The sequence below is a fragment of the Oncorhynchus kisutch genome, linkage group LG6 (genome assembly GCF_002021735.2).
Source record: "Oncorhynchus kisutch isolate 150728-3 linkage group LG6, Okis_V2, whole genome shotgun sequence".
Lineage (NCBI taxonomy): Eukaryota > Metazoa > Chordata > Actinopteri > Salmoniformes > Salmonidae > Oncorhynchus > Oncorhynchus kisutch.
Window position 1 is genome coordinate 24,654,915 of NC_034179.2, and position 20,212 is coordinate 24,675,126.

The window sequence follows — 20,212 nt, forward strand, 5'->3', positions numbered from 1 at the left end:
TCACCATGCTCAAAGGGATATTCAATGTTTTCTTTTTTATATATTTTTACCCATCTCCAAATAGGTGCCCTTCTTTGAAAGGCATTAGAAAACCTCCCTGGTCTTTGTGGTTGAATCTGTGTTTGAAATCCACTGCTCAATTGAGGGACCTTACAGATAATTCTATGTGTGGGGTACAGATCGGGTAGACATTCAAAAATCATGTTAAACACTATTATTGCACACATTTTCTCCTTAACAAAGGGGTTGAATACTTGACTCAAAGACATTTCAGCTTGTAATTTTTAATGAATTTGTAAACATTAAAAAAACATAATTGCACTTTGACATTATGGTGCATTGTGTATAGGCCAGTGACAAAAAAAATGTAAATTTGATCCATTTATAATTTAGGCTGTAACAAAAAATGTGGAAAAAGTCAAGGGGTGTGAACACTTTCTGAAGGCACTGTACATCTAAACGTAATGCCCTATGATGACCGACATAAAGGTCTGTGAGACAACAGAGGAGTTTGGACTGAGGAGGCTGCATACTGAAAAACAGGACAATTAGAAAAACGAGAACAAAGCAAATACAGGGAGAAGAGGCTCTGGAAATGGTAATCCACTGACTGTCAACTGGAACACAGCATATTTACATGTGATTCTATTTACCCCTTCCGGTGTGTAACTCATTTAGATTATTAACAGCAGGCAATGTGGAGAGGAGGAAATAAAATGTTGAAATAATTGTAGATGGTGTTGGCTTTGTTTTATTGACACAGCCTCATAAATATTCATGTTAGTTTGTAAAAAAAAATCATTTCAACTGTAAACTGAGACAACCAGGAGCATGAGGAGAATTCTCAATATTCTTCAGTCTCTCACTCACATTGATGATGAAAAAAACATTTCCAAGTCATTCATTGCAAACTGTGTATGCATCTGGTCTTCTACAAGTAATCCAATTTTTGTTTGTTTTTAAACCATGTTTGGAGTGCATCCTGAATGAGGTGATGTGCACCCAGCTACTCACAGTGCTATTCAGCGGCCCACAACGGCCCACAACGAAACAGCTCCACTTTTTATTTTGTCCTGTGACAGTTGATTTTAATATACATGTAAAGTACCAGTCAAAAGTCTGGACACATCTACTCATTCAAGGTTTTATTTTATTTCAAAAAAAATTTAAACTATTTTCTACATTGTTGAATAATAGTGAAGACATCAAAACTATGAAATAACACATATGGAGTCATGTAGTAACCAAAAAGTGATTCTTCAAAGTAGCACCCTTTGCCTTGACAGCTTTGCTCACTCTTGGCAATCTCTCAAGCAGCTTCATGAGGTAGTCACCTGGAATGCATTTCAATTAACAGGTGTGCACAGTTAAAAGTTAATCTGTGGAATTGATTTCCTTCTTAATGCCGTTTGAGACAATCAGTCGTGTTGTGACAAGGTAGGGGTGGTATACAGAAGATAGCCCTATTTGGTAAAAGACCAAGTCCATATTATTGACAAGAAAAGCTCAAATAAGCAGAGAGAAACGACAGTCCATCATTACTTTAAGACACGAAGGCCATTCAATACAGAACACTTCAAAAACTTTGAAAGTTTCTTCCAAGTGCAGTCACGAAAACCATCAAGCACTATGATGAAACTGGCTCTCATGAGGACTGTCACAGGAAAGAAAGACCCAGAGTTACCTCTGCTGCAGAGGATGAGTTCATTAGTGTTAACTGTACCTCAGATTGTAGCCCTAAAAAAACACTTCACAGAGTTCAAGTAACAGACACATCTCAACATGAACTGTTCAGAGGAGATCGCGTGAAACAGGCTTTCGTGGTCAAATTGATACAAAGAAACCACTACTCAAGGACACCAATAAGAAGAGACTTGCTTGGGCCAAGAAAAATTAGCAATGGACATGAGACCGGTGGAAATCTGTCCAAATTTGAGATTTTTGGTTCCAACCGCTGTCTTTATGCGACACAGAGTAGGTGAACTCCGCATGTGTGGTTCCCACCATGAAGCAGGTGGTGTGATGGTGATTTGCTGGTGACACAGTCTGTGACTTCTTTAGAATTCAAGACACACTTAACCAGCATGGCTACCACAGCATTCTGCTGCGAAACGCCATCCCATCTGGTTTGCACTTAGTGGGACTATCAATTGTTATTTCATAGTTTTGATGTCTTGTAGAAAATAGGAAAAATACAATCCCTTGAATAAGTAGGGTGTCCAAACTTTTGACTAATACTACATATACATAACATCTCATTTACATTCTTTAGATATAATTAAAAAACTAACCCTTTTTCTTGCATTACAGTCATCAGTGGATATTAAAGGAAACAAAACATTTAAAAAATGCTCACATACAGTATGAACAAAAGCTATCACTTCAAGGTTTTCTTAATACTCTTTGAACACATCATGCGAAACAAACAAAAGGCACACAAAAGTTCAGGTTTGTCAAGAGAATGTACATATATTTTCCATGGCTTATGACAGAGGACATGATCACATCCCTATCATATTAGTGTTGCGGTTCATTTGGATCAAAGTCTGTTTCTCACCCTTAACGTGTAATCATTCAATAATATTCATCTTAAATTAAAGAAAAGCATATGACTTTTTTATTGCCATGACTAAATCCTTAGACATATATTTATCATTTAAATGTCACCAAAGCAACCTAAATATCTCAAGCGTAACCAATGTATACGCTTGATCCAATGGGTAGGTTAAACGTATACCCAAGACTTCCTATCGTGTCCTATATTTGTCCTCACAGCGCTGAAACACACGGAAGACCTCTGAGCTCCCCTGTTCTGAGTCTGGGGTCAGTCCTTATATACCATTTATGGGGCAGCCATGCAATGTGCTCCCATAGGTTGGCATCTACACTGTAGTGAATATATGGGTGAAAACAGGTTTCTCAGCAAAACTGAAAAGAAACAGGTGAGAAATATGTGGATGAGATGTGTAGTGACAGTCACTATTGAAATGAGAGGAAACACATGTGAATTCATGTAGTCATATCTATAGCCACAAAACACAACATTTCTTGAAAGTATTATTGAGGCCTCCAGAAGCAAAGCATGGTACAACATTACAGTGTGCATTCAAAATCAAATAGAACACCAGGAAGCTCTGTTTGTATAAGGCAACCAATGTCTGACACTTATAGTAAGTAGTGGAGTACATAGTGTGTATAGTAAGGAGTAACAATTATAGGACCAAAGGAAATTACATGGACACAAATTCAGTTAACTTAAAAATAAAAAAAATCTGAATGTGTAAAACCCAAAAACTAAATTGTACATACACTTCTGTTTTTATGAGTCAAAACTTAGTGACAGAGCAGCTGAAGCAAGGCATTAGTCAAATTCATTATTGTCTGGTCAAACTGCTGTCCAAAACAGATCAGAGAGAGGAAGAAGAACTGTGGTGCTATAATGTGAAGGAGGATAACTATAGTCTAGCGATACAGATTTGGAAACACTGCTGCACCAGTGACCACAGTGGTAAGAACAGAGGCAAAAAAAAAGGCATGTCTACCTCACAGATACAGTATATTATACACACACGTAGAAAAATATAATTTCATAAAAAATATAACTTATTTTGAACCAACTGCATTAAAAAAAAAGGGGGAAATCTAGTCAGTCAACTATGGGATAAATTATTTTAAAGATGTCGTGTTCATATGACTTACACCGCAAGGAAGAAACTCCAACACATACTTTAAGTCTGTCTCTTTCACAGAAAAACACTGTCTGTGGGTAAGCAACACGTTCCGTATTGCAATCTCTGCATAACAAAATGCCTTCTGAAGACTGAATGTGTCAGGCTTCTTAGCTTTCCTATAGTGTTGTCAGACACACTGCTCATGAACAAGACTATTTGAAAGCCCACCCGAGGGCAGTCATAAGTTTCAAAAACGTAAAATAAAATAATGTCGGTGTTAAACGAACAATATGTGGTAATGACATACTTTGGTGTAATTTTAACTGTATTGTTGGTTAAGGGCCTGTAAGTAAGCATTTCACTGTTGTATTCGGCACATGTGACAAATACAATCTTATTGGTCAGTGTCATGCCTATCGCAACAATACTAAACGTACCATCTGCCCTTAGACCCAATTGGTTAAGAGACAAAAGTTGGCAGATGTTAGTGTGCAGGGACACCTCGGTAGCTAACAGTAGCTCTGTCACTCTGCTTAGACGTAACAAAAAACATACACTAAAAATGCATAGAGAATGGAGTAGAGGGAACAGCGTATAACACTTACATGAAAGGAAAATGTTGTTAAACAGATTCAACATTTTTGGGGTTATCTGAACATAACAAAAGGATGGTAAAATCACCTTCAGGTCAATTTCCACACAATAGATCTGAAGAGGAACACCATAAAAACACATGATTCTTCTAGCTTTGGCATCACAAAGATGATATATTCCTCGACTCCAACATACAGTACCCCCCACTTGGTATACAGCTGGAGTGCAGTAAAAGATAGCCAAAGCTTTCTTTGAGATTTGAGAGGTTTCATTAAAACTTGAGCCATGCTCTAAAAGTATGCCATCTCCATTTCAGATTTGAGGAGCTGAACTACACTTTTTAGTGCAATTTGCAATACACATACAAATAAAAATATAGCTATAAAATAAAGATAATGCACTTGCTGATTTACCAGCTCCATCAGATGGAAGAGGGGATGCTAAGCTATTTAGGCATTAACAAATGTACTGTACAAAGTATAGATTTTAATGACCCAAACGATTAGCATTTTATTTGCCGAATATTACATTCGTAGCTAGCGAGTCTTAGTTCTTCCACCACTGACATTCACCATGATGCATTTTATACAGACTTCTCATGCCATTTTATTTCTCAATCATTTCTTTCAAATCTACTTTGAAATGAAAACCAACATGATAGTTCCACAAGCAAATGGCATGAGTTCAACATTCACAATTCAATTGCACTTCTTCCATTTCTATCCTCACAAATAATATACTATATTTGTTCTGCAAAACAAACAGCAGAGACAATGTTACAGAACAGTACTGCTTTCCTAAGCATAATTAGTGTTGGTACTTTGCAAACTAGACCAAGTTTAACCAACTATTGCTGTCATTCAAACCACTGTCCATGAATCCAGCAGTTTCCTCTTAACAGATCACAGATTAAACAAACAATGGAAGGAAAACATGGCCTACTTGTCCAACCAAGGATTACGTGAAGGAAGTGAAAAGCGTGGAGCAGCTGTGGGCAGTGCTAGGCTCACTGGTACCCCAACCACACCGGCAGCCCACACTGCCCACGGCTCTGACATCACATCTAAAAGAGATGACAGGTGTTGAGAGGGAAGCAGGTTATACCATAACACCTCAGGGTGGGGGGAGAGAGAGGGAATGGAGGAGTGAGGAGAGCCATGGCTGGCATGGTGGGCTGGGCCTGGGGGTGGACTGGAGTGGGTTAGTTGGTTGGCACCTCTCAGGGCGTCTGGGACCCAGACCTCTTGAAGCTGCCCAGCAGGCTCTGAACCCCCTTCTTGACACTGGAGCCCACACGACGTGCCACGGAGTCGGCTGGTGGGCCTGGCAGGCAGGAGCTGGTACTGGGGGGCCTGGCGTCCAGACACTTCTGGTAGCGCAGCTGTCAAAAGTCACACAACATAAGCACCAAATCTGAATATAAAATTAAACTTGGACTCAAAATATTTGGTGCAACAAGGCTGTGCATGTTTAATATTACCGTGTAGTAAAACAGTCCAATCCCTGCAAACTCCTCCCATTTAGAAGAACCACTCACCTAATGTTTCTGAAAAAGTTGCCATATCAAATAGAAGTCCATTCACATTTTTAGTTGTGCCCACTGCCATTTCATTGGCTCCTTGCACATTGGCTCCTTGCACATCTCTCTGTCCATCTGGCTTACCAATATCCCATGCTTCAGTGTCAATTTATTTGTCCACTTATCTGTACTTCCATCCTTGGTACCATAGCTAGTTAGCTAACTTCATTTGCACTGTTTTGGGCATTTTTAAGCGAACTACACAACCAAGCATTAGACTAGCATGAGAAGGAAGCAAAATGACTTCATCTAAATACTCCATGCTGGACTTGTATGACATTTCTGTACATTCTCTTACAGGGATGTCTAGCAAAACATAAAATAGCAGAACACTTCTCCCCTGTGTGCATAGAGCCAGTTGATACAATGCTGAAAGTTTGCTAGCGACAGTGTGAGCTCAACACAGACAGGCGGAGTAGAGAGAAGATGTGACTGAAAGACAACCTGAACCAACCTCTGTGCATAGCCAATGTACTTTGTGGCGAAATTTGCACGTAGCCTTCACCGTGCGCTGCCACTTTAAGAGAGCATGAGCAGTAAGGAAGGAGGAAATAAAGACAGCTCTTTCAGCTCTTTTGGGAGGCGCGACAGTTTGAATGTGTGTGCTGCAGAAGTTGTTTGTTTTCAGCGTGTGTAGTTTATAAAGTATTTAACTCAATCATCGGTGTGATCGCTCTAGGTCGTGGTTGTTTTCGTTTGGGACCGCGCCCGTTATGGATCGCATGGATTAGTAGCAACATTGTTGCGAAGCTTTAACATACAGACCAACAAACCATCAGACAGTACACCAGCACGCCTGAAGACCACAGCTAAGATCTCTCGTTCTTTCTCTTCCCTCTATCATCCCAGTGCTTTACCCTGCAACAGACTCTCTATTTTTCAAATGTACTTCCCATTGAAGTTCATTAGAGCTGGACTATTATTGCCCTGCCAGAAGTATTTGGATGGACATTTTAGTTAAAAGGGAGGTTGCTTGCAAGTTGTGTATTGTTATGTGAACTGTATTGAGGTGAGGTGTACTAATGACATGTGGCCGAGAAGATTGTGGACATTTTTAAGGCCTTTGTTGTGTCTATGAACACCCCCCACATTCATACCCTCTGCACTCATCCACTAGAAAATAATACAGATTATTGCAAATCCTCTGTTGATGACTGGGTTCTTTCTTGTATTAAGTTGCTGTTAAATTGCTCTGCCATTATTAGTATTATGATTGTATAAGGTATTCTTGTTGGGGTTACCCCTGTGCTGTAATGTGGGTTTTAGATGGTGTGTGTTCTCTTTTCTCTCCACTGGCTATCTGGTAAACGGGCTACACTCTAGGCAGTCTCTTCTGCTGATGTGTGTGGGTCTGGTAGTGGTACTCTCTCTATTCTACTCTTTTCCTTTCGGCATGGTTAATACCTGCCTGGCGCCCAAACAAAATCTTTCTTTACCCCTCTCTAATAAATACCGCTACAACTTTATAAAGGATATTTATTTTCATAAGGATATTTTCTGCTGGACAATGTGTCCGGCAAAGTTTTTATTTGTCTGCTTGAATGCATTTGTATTGGCCAAAAGCCCTCAATCGTTGGCTGACAGAAACGTTGCACTCACCATGCAGGCGGCCTGCACAGCCTCACTAAGGCTGGCAGCGTTGGGCTCACACCAGAACATGTGGCAGATGAAGTCCCCGGGGCCCTCGGCCATGATGAAGGCAAAGGTGTGGATGTCCTTCCCCACGCCTATGAAGGACAGGAACCGCACCCGGCACTCAGAAAGAACCTCCTCTGTCTGCAGGGAACACAACAGAACACCTTGGGTCAGACTATTCCCACAGCAATTTAAACAACCTCAGAGCTTCATATTGGAAAGACATTAAAAATATATATATTTTTGAGATTGTGTGTGACTATCTGTGTGTGTGCTCACCTCAGCTGTGACTATTGTAAGTGTGGCTGAAGCCACGTTCACAGTAACTGGCGTCCACTCTTCCTTCTCTTTGGAATTGATTGCTGTGTTGAGGGCTACGTTGACTAGGTCCATACCTGGATAGGACATACCACTCAGGTTAGCTGCACATCTGAGTACACTCAATACCTGAGAATTTCAGGAAAAAGGATGGAATTACAGGAATTGTGTTAGTCATACTTCACAGAAAACCAAGTGTTAGGTAATAGCTCAATATCCCTAACAAGAGGATAGCTCATAGCAGTCGAGACGTCACACAATAAGACATCAGTATCACAACCTGTAGAAGAAATTAGTAGAACACATGCAATACTTTGAGACATTCAATAAGTCAATGTATATTAAGTGCATTTCATTAAGTGAACCCCAACTTAGTTGAAAGTCAGTATTCATTTAATTACAGTACCAAGTGGAAGGTTAGGACAAGTGGAAGGTTAAATACAGGCAGTGACCGAGAAACATACACAAGTTTACCTGAAATGTAATTCAATACACACCATCACAACTCTAGGAAAGAGAAGAAAAAGCATTCCTTACCAAAGCGTTCCTTACCTACGGGTTTAGCCACCGGCACGTTACCCAGGTAACGTACCTGGAAGGACTGGACTAGCTCATTCTTTGGTGCAGGGAATTCTGTAGGGAGAGGAGAGAGACAGAAAACCACTGTGACATCCTATTAAAACCATACAAAGGACCTGAAGTTGCCCATAAATACATTTGGTTTTAGATTATACAGTAAGTATATGGTCATACTAGGCTCTGGCAGTATCCAGATTGTCATACCGACCTTGTACTATACCAGGATATTTGGTAATACCGGCACTGAACACAAGGGACACCGTTTTCAAACCCCACTGATAGCATTTCTAACCTTCAGATTACAGAGTAACAAGTATATGTAAAATCCCATAGAGAATGCTAACTAAATGCTAACGAGCGCAAAGCAAACATTTTATAGCATCTGACCTAAACTATACAACCAACTCAAAAATGCTACTCACAGTTTGCTTGCACGCACAAAACAAATATTAGGCACCTGATCCAGGAAGAGATTTTCTGCTGTTACCAAGCGAATGCTTGATTTTGGAAGAAGCTAACCACTTAGCTAGATGGCTAACTAGCTACTAAATTAGCAGAACAAATGCACAACTGCAGAGCATTTAACACATTTTAGACAGTTAACTTAATTGTTATTAGATATCGAGCTGGCAACCATTTAGTTGTGAATTCCATACTGCAATTAGATCACATGGCGCATGCTGCACAACAGTGAGTGACTCACAAGGCTCCAGTCTCTCGTTATTCTGTGCTTGTAAACAAACACCAAGTGACTAGGGACTAACTCACAAACACCCCGGTATATGGTATACCACCAAGCCTACATCATACATCAAGTGCCAGTGTTTTACCCTGGAAAGGAATGTCCACCAGTTTAGAGGGGTCTATGTTGAGTCTGTTCAGAGAGGACTTGGATGATTTCCTCTGGGCCATTATCTACAGAAAAGGAATGACAGGAAAAACCCGATACAACATGTCAAAAAATAAAGACACAAACGACCCCTGAACCCCAGTCCCAAAGTTAGGTGAAAAAGGGGAGATTTCATTCAGGTTCAACGTGGAGACCTGAGTATGGTGCAGTGAACCAAAGCAGATGGGCTTACCTTAGAGCAGATGTCATGCATGCTGGTGGCAATGTTCTTAGCAGGTGTATCACACCTGAACACATGGCACTTCAGAACATGAGTCAGTTTGTCTCTCGCCACGTAGGCAAAGTCCCTAAAGTTAACACAAACAGAGGCGTCTCTTGAGAGGCCGTTATAAAGGCTGATCATGACAATTGAGGCAGATGAAATGGACAATGCTGAAATCAATACATTTTGATAATATCAGGATTTACTCAAAGGAACTAGCAACCTAATAGCATAAGCTTCCACAAATACAACAATGAACAAATGTACTAACAATTTGGACTGAGAACACTTAGTGTTGTCAAAATATGATTAATAGCTAAGCAAACATTCTCGTCTATAGAAACTGATCAGAAAGTCATGGGTGTGATTGAGAAATCATGGGTGTGATTGAACATTATGGGATAGGGGTGTGGAATCAATATGCTAACTATGAAAACCACAACTATGATCAATTCTATGTGACATGACTGAAGATGGTGGATACGACAATAACAATACACTACCTCTCCCTGTGTGCCCAGGTGCAGCCGGTTAGAGAGAGAACCCCAAATTAATCAATTCAACAGAAAAAGCAGGGTTCACAAAACAAGGCAACAAAAGCCAGACAAATAAAACCAAAATAAGAAACATTGTCTGTAGTAAACTGGCACACATATTTTTAGTATTCAAATATGAAGAAAATACAAAGAAATGTATACTGAAAATATAAAACGCAACAACTTTAAAGATTGCACTGAGTTATAAGGAAAACAGTCAATTAAAATAAATAAATTAGGCCCTAGTCTATGGCTTTCACATGACTGGGAATACAGATATGCCTCCGATGGTCACAGAACCCTTTTTTTTTAAGACTGTAGGGGCGTGGGATCAGCAAACCTGTCAATATCTGGTGTGACCACCAATTTCCTCATGTAGCACGACACATCTTCTCATAGAGTTAATCAGGCTGTTGATTGTGGCCTGTGGAATTGTCCCACTCCTTTTCAATGGCTGTGCGATGTTGCTGGATATTGGTCGGGAACTGGAACATACTGTCTTACACGTTGATCCAGAACATACCAAACATGCTCAATGGGTGACATGTCTGGTGATGCAGGCCATGGAAGAACTGGGACATTTTCAGCTTCCAGGAATTGTGTACAGATCCTTGCGACATGGGGCCGTGTATTATCATGCTGAAACATGAAGTGATGGCGGCAGATGAACGGCACGACAATGGGTCTCAGGATCTCATCACGGTATCTCTGTGATCTCAAATTGCCATCGTTAAAATGCAATTGTGTTCGTGGTCCATAGCTTATGACTACCCATAACATAACCCCACCACCACGGGGCACTCTGTTCAGAACGTTAACATCAGCAAACCACTCTCCCACACAACGCCATACACATGGTCTGTGGTTGTGAGGCTGGTTGGGCGTACTGCAAAATTCTCTAAAACAACATTAGAGGTGGCTTATGGTAGAGAAATGAACATTCAATTCTCTGGCAACAGCTCTGATGGACATTCACTGCACGCTCCCTCAAAACTTGACATCTGTGACATTGTGTCGTGTGACAAAACTGCACAACCACAGCACAAGGTGCACCTGTGTAATGTCCATGCTGTTTAATCAGCTTGTTGATATGCCACATCTGTCGGGTATTATTTTGGCAAAGGAAAAATGCTCACTAACAGGGATGTAAACAAATTTGTGCACAAAGTTTGAGCGAAATAAGCTTTTTGAGCATATGGAAACTGTTTAGGATGTTTATTTTCAGCTCATGAAACTTGGGGCCAAAACTTTACATGTTGCGTTTTGGTTTTTGTGAAGTGTAGTTAGAGTAGCAGGGGACTGACCTGCCGTTGTCCCGGCCCACTCCCCACACTCGGATGCTGACGATAGGCTGGGTGTGCAGCAGAGTCTGGCCCAAAGGATCAATCAGGTTCAAGGTCTCATTCTCCAGAACAAGGAGCATGTCTTTTCCCTGTGTGAAAACACATTACAGAACATTCCTCTTAACCTCTTAACATTGTTCTACCAACACTATCCAGGTAATATTCCCACACATAAGCCATTCTCTGACCTCTCCCCAGATCCCAGCCGTGTCGTGCAGGTTGTGTTTGTGGTAAGAGAGCTGTCTGATGCAGTTGTTGACAGCCACGCTGCTCTTCCCTGGAGCCATCTCCTCCTCTGATATCTCCACCCAGCCCAGAGACCGCACAGCAAAAACCTTTTGAGAGACACGAGGAGAGGGAAAGAGTGATTAAGAGCATGTTGAGTGTTAAAACAGAAAATATTGTGTGTGGGATGGGAGTGGAATGATTGGTTATGTCTATTTGTCTGAGTGAGAGCACATACCTTAGCGTCCAGGTCATTGATGAGTGAGCTCATCTTCTCCTTTCCTTCAGACTGTGAACAGCTGGATGTGAAAGGAATCAGACAATATAAGCATACAATGATAATACATTGTACCTGAAGGGTGGGGACTCACCTGAGATTGATAGAGGCATAACGCAATGTGGCTCCTTCAAAATCCTTCAGGGTCTGATCAGCCATTGCATCTTCCTCCTGAAGACATACCAACAACAGTAAGAAGTCACATTTCCACATTTGAGATAGAAAATAATAAGCAGTTGATATCTAAACATTGAAAACCTCTGAAAAAAGGTTTGCAAACTGCATTGATGTTAGGTTTGTTTCAAGTACATTTGGCACTCACCTTCCAGAACTCCTCGTCATTAAACCTGTTGGGGCGGGACTGGGTGAGACTACTCCACGTCAACTGAAGATACAAAAAAGAGACAAGGACCAATTAGAAGTAGGAAACTAAATCCGTTAGCACTAGCAGTGGGTGCTTAAATGGAAATACAATGACTGTGTGACCCTAATTGCCACAGTCAGGCCAAAACCTAAAGGACTGTGTCCACAGACATGGAAGGAAGCTAAAGTAATTCCACTACCTAAAAATAGTAAAGCACCCTTTGCTGGTCTAACAGCCACCCAATCAGTTTGCTGCCTGTTCTTCAAAAACTGATGGAGAAAATTGTGTTTGAACAAATAAAATGCTATTTTTCAAAGAACAAGCATGCAAATAGGAAAGGGCACTCAACTTGTAATGCACTGACTGAGATGATTGATGATTGGCTAAAATAAATGTATAATAAGATACTGTAGTTGGAGCGAGGGCTGTGGCGGTCATTACATTTTATCAGGCGGTTATTGTCATGCAAAAGACTGCCGGTCTCACGGTAACTGACAGTTAATTAAAATAAACACGTTTAGCATCTCCAGGCCTCCAAGCTGTATTCAAGCCACAGATGTGAGCCATTGAATCTAATTTTTTAAAAATGAATAAATCAATTTAATATACACCATCAGAATAAATCCATGATTTATTTTAGGCAGGTCTAAATAAACAACGATATGAAGACAATGTATTTCAGAAGAGCAGAATATGAGTTGGCCTACTGTATGTTACCTGGCTATGTGCCATGCCACTGGCTTGTCCACTTAGCAGACAAGATATGCTTATAAATCCTGTGCCATAATTGTATATCATATGAGTTTATAGTAAGAAGAATAAAACTTAGCTGAATAAAATATAAAAAATATTTTTCCCATTCCGAGGCGAAGTGGCTATTTTGAACTATGTTTACATACACTTAGGTTGGAGTCATTAAAGCTTATTTTCAACCACTCCACAAATTTATTTTTAACAAACTATAGATTTGGCAAGTTGGTTAGGACATCTACTTTGTGTATGACACAAGTCATTTTTCCAACAATTGTTTACAGACAGAATATTTCACTGTATCACAATTCCAGTGGGTCAGACATTTACATACACTAAGTTGACCGTGCCTTTAAACAGCTTGGAAAATTCCAGAAAATTATATCATGGCTTTAGAAGCTTCTGATAGGCTAATTGACATAATTTGAGTCAATTGGAGGTGTACCTGTGGATGTATTTCAAGGCCTACCTTCAAACTCAGTGCCTCTATGCTTGACATCATAGGAAAATCAAAAGAAATCAGCCAAGACCTCAGAAAAACAATTGTAGACCTCCACAAGTCTGGTTCATCCTTGGGAGAAATTTCCAAATGCCTGAAGGTACGACATTCGTCTGTACAAACAATAGTACACAAGTATGAACACCATGGGACCACGCAGCCATCATACCGCTCAGGAAGGAGACGCATTCTGTCTCCTAGAGATGAACGTACTTTGGTGCAAAAAGTGCAAATCAATCCAAGAACAACAGCAAAGGACCCTGTGAAGATGCTGGAGGAAACAGGTACAAAAGTATCCATATCCACAGTAAAACGAGTCCTATATCGACATAACCTGAAAGGCTGCTCAGCAAGGAAGAAGCCACTGCTCCAAAACCGCCATAGAAAAGCCAGACTAGCGTTTGCAACTGCACATGGGGACAAAGATCGTACTTTTTGGAGAAATGTCCTCTGGTCTGATGAAACAAAAATAGAACTGCTTGGCCATAATGACCATTGTTATGTTTGGAGGAAAAAGAGGGAGGCTTGCAAGCCGAAGAACACCAACCAAACCGTGAAGCACAGGAGTGGCAGCATCATGTTGTGGGGGTGCTTTGCTGCAGGTGGGACTGGTGCACTGCACAAAATAGATGGCATCATGAGGAGGAAAATTATGTGGATATATTGAAGCAACATCTTCCGACTTCAACTGTATTTGTTAGATTTATTTGGCAAATTTAGTTGTGAATGGTACAAACCTTAGAAATAAAAACATATGGGCTGCAAGATTTGACTATAGGCTATTGATGATTTGAGAAAGTCACAACAAAAAAAGCTTGCGCTCTGTTCCTTGCTTCAGGCTGCACACACCGTTCTCTCAAGTGATCATATTTTCACCCATCAGACTATTCTCAATTTAATCTTGTCTTTACTATTAAGTCAAATCAGTTTAGATTTAGAATGACCCATTATGGGAAGGAACAGGGGCACCTTTCCAGGCGGTTCATTTTTCAATCATGCCGGGTAGGCTCCTCCGGTTATTTCACTCCATGCATCAACCCCTGTTTGAGGAGCATGCAGCCTCTCGTTTCATGACAGGTGATATTCCGCCCAATCTCTGTATGCTATGGGCTCTCCAACCCTGTTCCTGCAGCTACCCAGTGCTTAATTTGGGAAACCAAGTGAAATCTGTTCAGGAACATTGTTGTTATCACAAATAAACATATTTCTGTTGTCAGCCCCTCTCTCTGCAGCTCAAGAAAGGAATGAAGGAGAGAAAGAAGATGGAAACACATGGTAGTGAGATATTCTGTAGTTAAGGTAGTGTCAGCCTATTAATTATAAAAATATATTTGTTAATTGCTATTATTAGGCTATTCAAAAATCAAATTCACTCTAATTGTAGGCTAACTAAACCAAATGAATCTTCGCCTTAGAAAGCACTGTATATTTTGTGCTATCTGTCTAACCTCCAAACGAGCTTCAATGCCATACAACACTCCTTCCGTGGCCTCCAACTGCTCTTAAACGCTAGTAAAACCAAATGCATGCTTTTCAACCGTTCGCTGCCTGCATCCGCACGCCTGACCAGCATCACCACCCTGGATGGTTCCGACCTTGAATATGTGGACATCTATAAGTACCTAGGTGTCTGGCTAGACTGTAAACTCTCCTTCCAGACTCCTTCCAGACTCATATCAAACATCTCCAATTGAAAATCAAATCTAGAGTCTGCTTTCTATTCCACAACAAAGCCTGCTTCACTCACGCCGCCAAACTTACCCTAGTAAAACTGACTATCCTACCGATCCTCGACTTCGGCGATGTCATCTACAAAATTGCTTCCAACACTCTACTCAGCAAACTGGATGCAGTTTATCACAGTGCCATCCATTTTGTCACTAAAGCACCTTATACCACCCACCACTGCGACCTGTATGCTCTAGTCGGCTGGCCCTCGCTACATATTCGTCGCCAGACCCACTGGCTCCAGGTCATCTACAAGTCCATGCTAGGTAAAGCTCTGCCTTATCTCAGTTCACTGGTCACGATGGCAACACCCACCCGTAGCACGTGCTCTAGCAGGTGTATCTCACTGATCATCCCTAAACCCAACACCTCATTTGGCCGCCTTTCGTTCCAGTTCTCTGCTGCCTGTGACTGGAACGAATTGCAAAAATAGCTGAAGTTGGAGACTTTTATCTCCCTCACCAACTTCAAACATCTGCTATCTGAGCAGCTAACTGATCGCTGCAGCTGTACATAAGTCCATCAGTAAATAGCCCACCCATTTTTACCTACCTCATCTACATACTGTTTTTATTTATTTACTTTTCTGCTCTTTTGCACACCAATATCTCTACCTGTACATGACCATCCGATCATTTATCACTCCAGTGTTAATCTGCAAAATTGTAATTATTCGCCTACCTCCTCATGCCTTTTGCACACAATGTATATAGACTCCCCTTTTTTTCTACTGTGTTATTGACTTGTTAATTGTTTACTCCATGTGTAACTCTGTGTTGTCTGTTCACACTGCTATGCTTTATCTTGGCCAGGTCGCAGTTGCAAATGAGAATTTGTTCTCAACTAGCCTACCTGGTTAAATAAAGGTTAAATAAATTACATTTAAAAAAATATATATATATTTTGTTGTGTTAAGCTTTGAAACAACATCCACAACAACCATGTTTTCCACTGAGTTTCAACCTGTTGTTAAACTTCTTTTTTCAAATTGATCAATAACTGTGCAGTAAGTTTTAAAAGCATGATACTGTTTTGATAGTAATAGTGATAGTGGTTGATGTGATTTTCAATTGTATTTACACTGATGTCAAAGTGGTTAGAGGGACAATAGATCCCCGAGTACCAGGCCATTAGCGACCTCATGGTCGTTAGCGCGTTGGGTACTACCAACGCATGTCCAGAGTGCATAAGAAGAGATTACCGTGACTCAATGGTCAGGTGGAATTTTATTGTGGTCATGACTCATGACTGCCGGTGCAGCGGTAATACGGTCACCACAAAAGCCCTATTTGGAGATGTATTGTTAGATTTCAGTGCAGCCTTTGATGTTATAATTTCTTGTTTCGGCTTTACGTCCCCTGCCATCACATGGTTGGAGAGTTACTTATCCAATAGAGTATTCTTCAATGGAAACTTCTCTAACATTAGATATGTACAGTACCTCTATTTTTACAAATGATTTGCCACCTTGTTTTACAAGAACTTAAAATGACACACACTCTGCACAATAAACTGGTCTTAAATACAACTTAAAGCATTGTATTTGGTTCAAAACATTCTCTAAGACCTAAACCTCAACTGGAGATGTGCATAAAGGGTGTGACCATTGAACAAGTTGAGGAAGCTGAACTCCTAGTAGTAACATTGGATGGTCAGTTATCATGGTTAAGTCTTAATGACAAAGTTGTTGTGAAGATGGAGAGGGGTATGTCTGTTTTAAAAAGCGTTTGACACAAAAATCAACTGCACTAGTTGTTCAGGCTCTGATCTTGTCCAATCTTGATTACTTTCCAGTAATATAGTCAGATGCAGCAAAGAAAGACCTAGCAAAGCTTTTTATTTATTTATTTTAAATGTAATATCTTATAATTGTACTGTGTCATGTATTTGTATGTTTTATGTGGGCACCAGTAAGAGTAGCTGCTGCACGCGCAGTAGCTAATGTGGATCATAATAAACTAAACTATCTCTGCCCTCTAGCTCTCACCTGTGGCTCCTCACTGGGTGTGATGACAGGGGAGGTACTGGAGGGTCTCTCTGGGGCTTCTCCCTCCTCTAGGGGAGAGGGGGGCTCCCACTGGGTGGTGCCTGTGGGGATGTGCCAGTAGTAGGTACCGGACTCGTCTCTGACCCGCATCCACCCCGCAGGCAGGTCTGTGTCCGTCTCAAACGCACTGCGATCCCAGTAAGATTCTATACAACGAGGAGGAACAAGATAAATGTAAAGAGAGAACTAGGAAATAAGATGCTCAAACCCGGAAAATAAGATGCTCAAACCCGGAAAACTATTTGATTGTGTCACAATCCCTGTTTACGGCAAAAGCAAAGCGCAAGTCTTATACACAATCCTTTCACTCAAAGCCCATCCATTGTTAAGACATTTTGTTGCCCCTCTTACCTGGGTCACCATCTGGCGTGCTGTTGGCTGTGCTGCCCTGAGACAGTGACATACAGCTGGAGTCCTCATCACTGGGTGCTGCATTTCTGCCCTGAAACAGCAAGCAGGTTTCCTTGACTTCTCTACTGTCATCTCTCTGAGACTCACTGCTACTTTGCGCCTCAGACGAGTCTGTGTCCCTCTCTCCACCTGTTGGAAGAAGTAGAGGCTCTTCCTCATCTTCCTCTTTCTCTTCTTCCTCTTTCCCATGAGGGGCCTCTGAGTTTTCGATCAGCAGAGGCTCATTCAGGTCAGAGCACAGGGACCTCAGGGTCTTAGAAGAGGGGTTCTGCTCACTGTCCTCCACCTGCTGGTCCACCACTAAAGAGTTCTGGTTGGGGTTTCCTTCTGGGCTCTCGTTGTGATTCAGATCTTGGTCAGAATTTCTATTCTGGTCCTGCTGCCTCTCTGCCACCTTGCGCAGTTGATTCTGATCCTCCTTGAGCCACTTGGCATTGGTCCCTGTGCTGTGCTGGCCCTGCTCGTTCTCCTGGTTCCGGACCCTCTCCTCCTCTCGCTGCTGACTGCACTCATCCTCATCGATGTCATTGCCGCCCTTGGTGCCATTCAGCAGGTCCAGAGGAGTGGATGTGGCATAATTGTGGCGCTTCTTGGTGGAGGTGGTGCCTTTGGCCTTCTTGCTCAAGTCAGAATCAAGCAGAGCACTATGTGGGGAGCGGAGGTCAAGGGTCAGTGAGGACGGCAGACATGTGTTCTCATTGGCCAGATCGGAGGTCTTCTCCAAAGACATAGCAGAGAGCTGAGAGCCACTTTTTGGGATGTGGGGAAACATAAACAGGAAATCACACAGAGGTAGGCCTAAAGGTGTTTGTTTACCACAACATACACAAATGTATGGAGACTGAGTCCATTTATCAGTGTTTAAATGGTCTGCATTAGATAGATCTCATCTCATTACAAAAATATAGCAGGCATATGGTTGCCAACCGTTAGCTAGCTACTGGCAACGATTGTTATGCAGTGATTTGAGCTCCTCCCACCAGGAATCCAAGGCTACAGGCAACACAAACTGTATGCTAGTTAGGTAAGGGCCCACTGCATATTAGCTAGATGCTACTATGCAATAAAAATGAGGGACAGAGGACAGCACATCTAGCAAGCTCCACAGAAGAAAATACAGTATCTTGGAATGTAGCCAGCTAACGTTCGTTTTCTAGGCTATCACTATTTATATCTAATCACGTGTGGCACACGTCTATCTATCTAGCTTTATAACTAACGTTAGATTGTGTATCATAGTTTATATGCGGTCAAAATGAATCGAGTTGGCAAGCTAGCTACTGTTTGCTAGCTAGTTGACTCGTAACACCATTATTATCCCATTATAAACACACTCGTGTGTGCCAGCGACGCTCTCTAAATAACTTAATTGACCTGGTAACTTACCCTGAATTGTATTTTCCTCGCTTTAGTTTTCCTCCCACCTTTATTTCAGCGGTAAATAGATCTTCTTCGTGTGGCTTTCCGGCAGACTCGACGCTGTGTTGCGTATTGCTGCCTTTCGCAGGTCGGAGTGCGGATTGCACATTTTGGCAACAAAAAAAAAGCGACATGGGAAAAACTGAAATTTCACCCCATCCCACTGCTTTGGCCCTAAACCAGTGGTATTCATGACCGGAAGTGTCATTCTAAAGCATATGTCTGGATTTGAGTAGAGCTTTGATCAGCTTGTAAAATCAAGTCTGATACTACTTGAGCCTGATGAGCCTTACAATAAATATATTTATTTTATAATCCCTACATTAAAGGCATTTTATGAGCCCAAGCCCAAAAAAGACCAAAGGATTGTGCCATCATCTATTTTTACCAATACATAGACTATGATATGCTACCGCACATTACACAAGACAGAAAAACATAAATGCCCATAGATGTAGCTATGCTCTCTAGGGTAAGTAAATGAAACAAGCTCCAGTAAACAAATCTCTTTGAGTGTGGATTGATTAGAGTACCACAGTATGAGTCATAATTCCCACAAAACCTAGTGTACAAACAGGAAAAAAATTTAAATCGTTTTTCCACCATTCATTTTTCCCCATATGGGATTTTAGAAACACTTCAAATAAGGGCTGTGTTTCATGTAGGCTTACCCTGGCATGACGTTTTGATAACCTTGTAAATCTCTCTACAATAAGGTGACTTTTATCAATATATTAATCTGTTTTTACTCCCCCAAAATGAAATGCTATTTAGCTGCTAATGTGGTTATCATAAAGAACAACAAAAGCCATGATGATCTGGACGAGACTCCTGAATTCGAGGCAAAGGTCAGATTCTCTCTAACTGTCGAATGTTAGCTAAATGTAATAATGATGCTGGTGCAGGACATACGGCCTACACAGTTACAATTAGGCTGTAAGCTGACGCATGTATACATTTCAAAATATTTTCCTTAACGTTGTGCAATGTGCGTATTAGCATACCTGTTCTTTCTCGATTGTTGCTTCATTATTTCCTTGCATTTAACAGTTAAAAGTTTTGTTTTCCAGCCCTTCATTGTAATGACATACTTGAATAATATAGAACTAGAATAAGATGCAGATT

The 20,212-nt window shown here is 41.1% G+C and overlaps 1 protein-coding gene across 4 annotated transcripts; it reads right to left on the bottom strand.

The window, feature by feature from the left end:
* Window positions 1–369: 369 nt before the first annotated feature.
* Window positions 370–19,236, bottom strand: LOC109892555 (amyloid-beta A4 precursor protein-binding family B member 1-like). Of its 4 annotated transcripts, none has more exons than XM_031826459.1 (15): window positions 19,055–19,236; window positions 17,609–18,417; window positions 17,198–17,403; window positions 12,192–12,254; window positions 11,964–12,040; window positions 11,831–11,891; window positions 11,556–11,702; window positions 11,329–11,456; window positions 9,992–9,997; window positions 9,459–9,573; window positions 9,207–9,291; window positions 8,350–8,430; window positions 7,759–7,874; window positions 7,444–7,620; window positions 370–5,646 (listed from the first exon to the last, which is right to left on the bottom strand). In XM_031826459.1, the coding sequence occupies exons 1-15, from the start codon at window positions 19,219–19,221 to the stop codon at window positions 5,485–5,487; spliced, it is 2,400 nt and encodes a 799-aa protein (XP_031682319.1). In that variant the 5' UTR covers window positions 19,222–19,236; the 3' UTR covers window positions 370–5,484. The 4 variants fall into 4 exon arrangements, with proteins under 4 accessions (XP_031682319.1, XP_031682316.1, XP_031682320.1 ...); XM_031826456.1 differs by having other exon boundaries at window positions 8,335–8,430; XM_031826460.1 differs by lacking the exon at window positions 9,992–9,997.
* Between the last annotated feature and the right edge of the window lie 976 nt (window positions 19,237–20,212).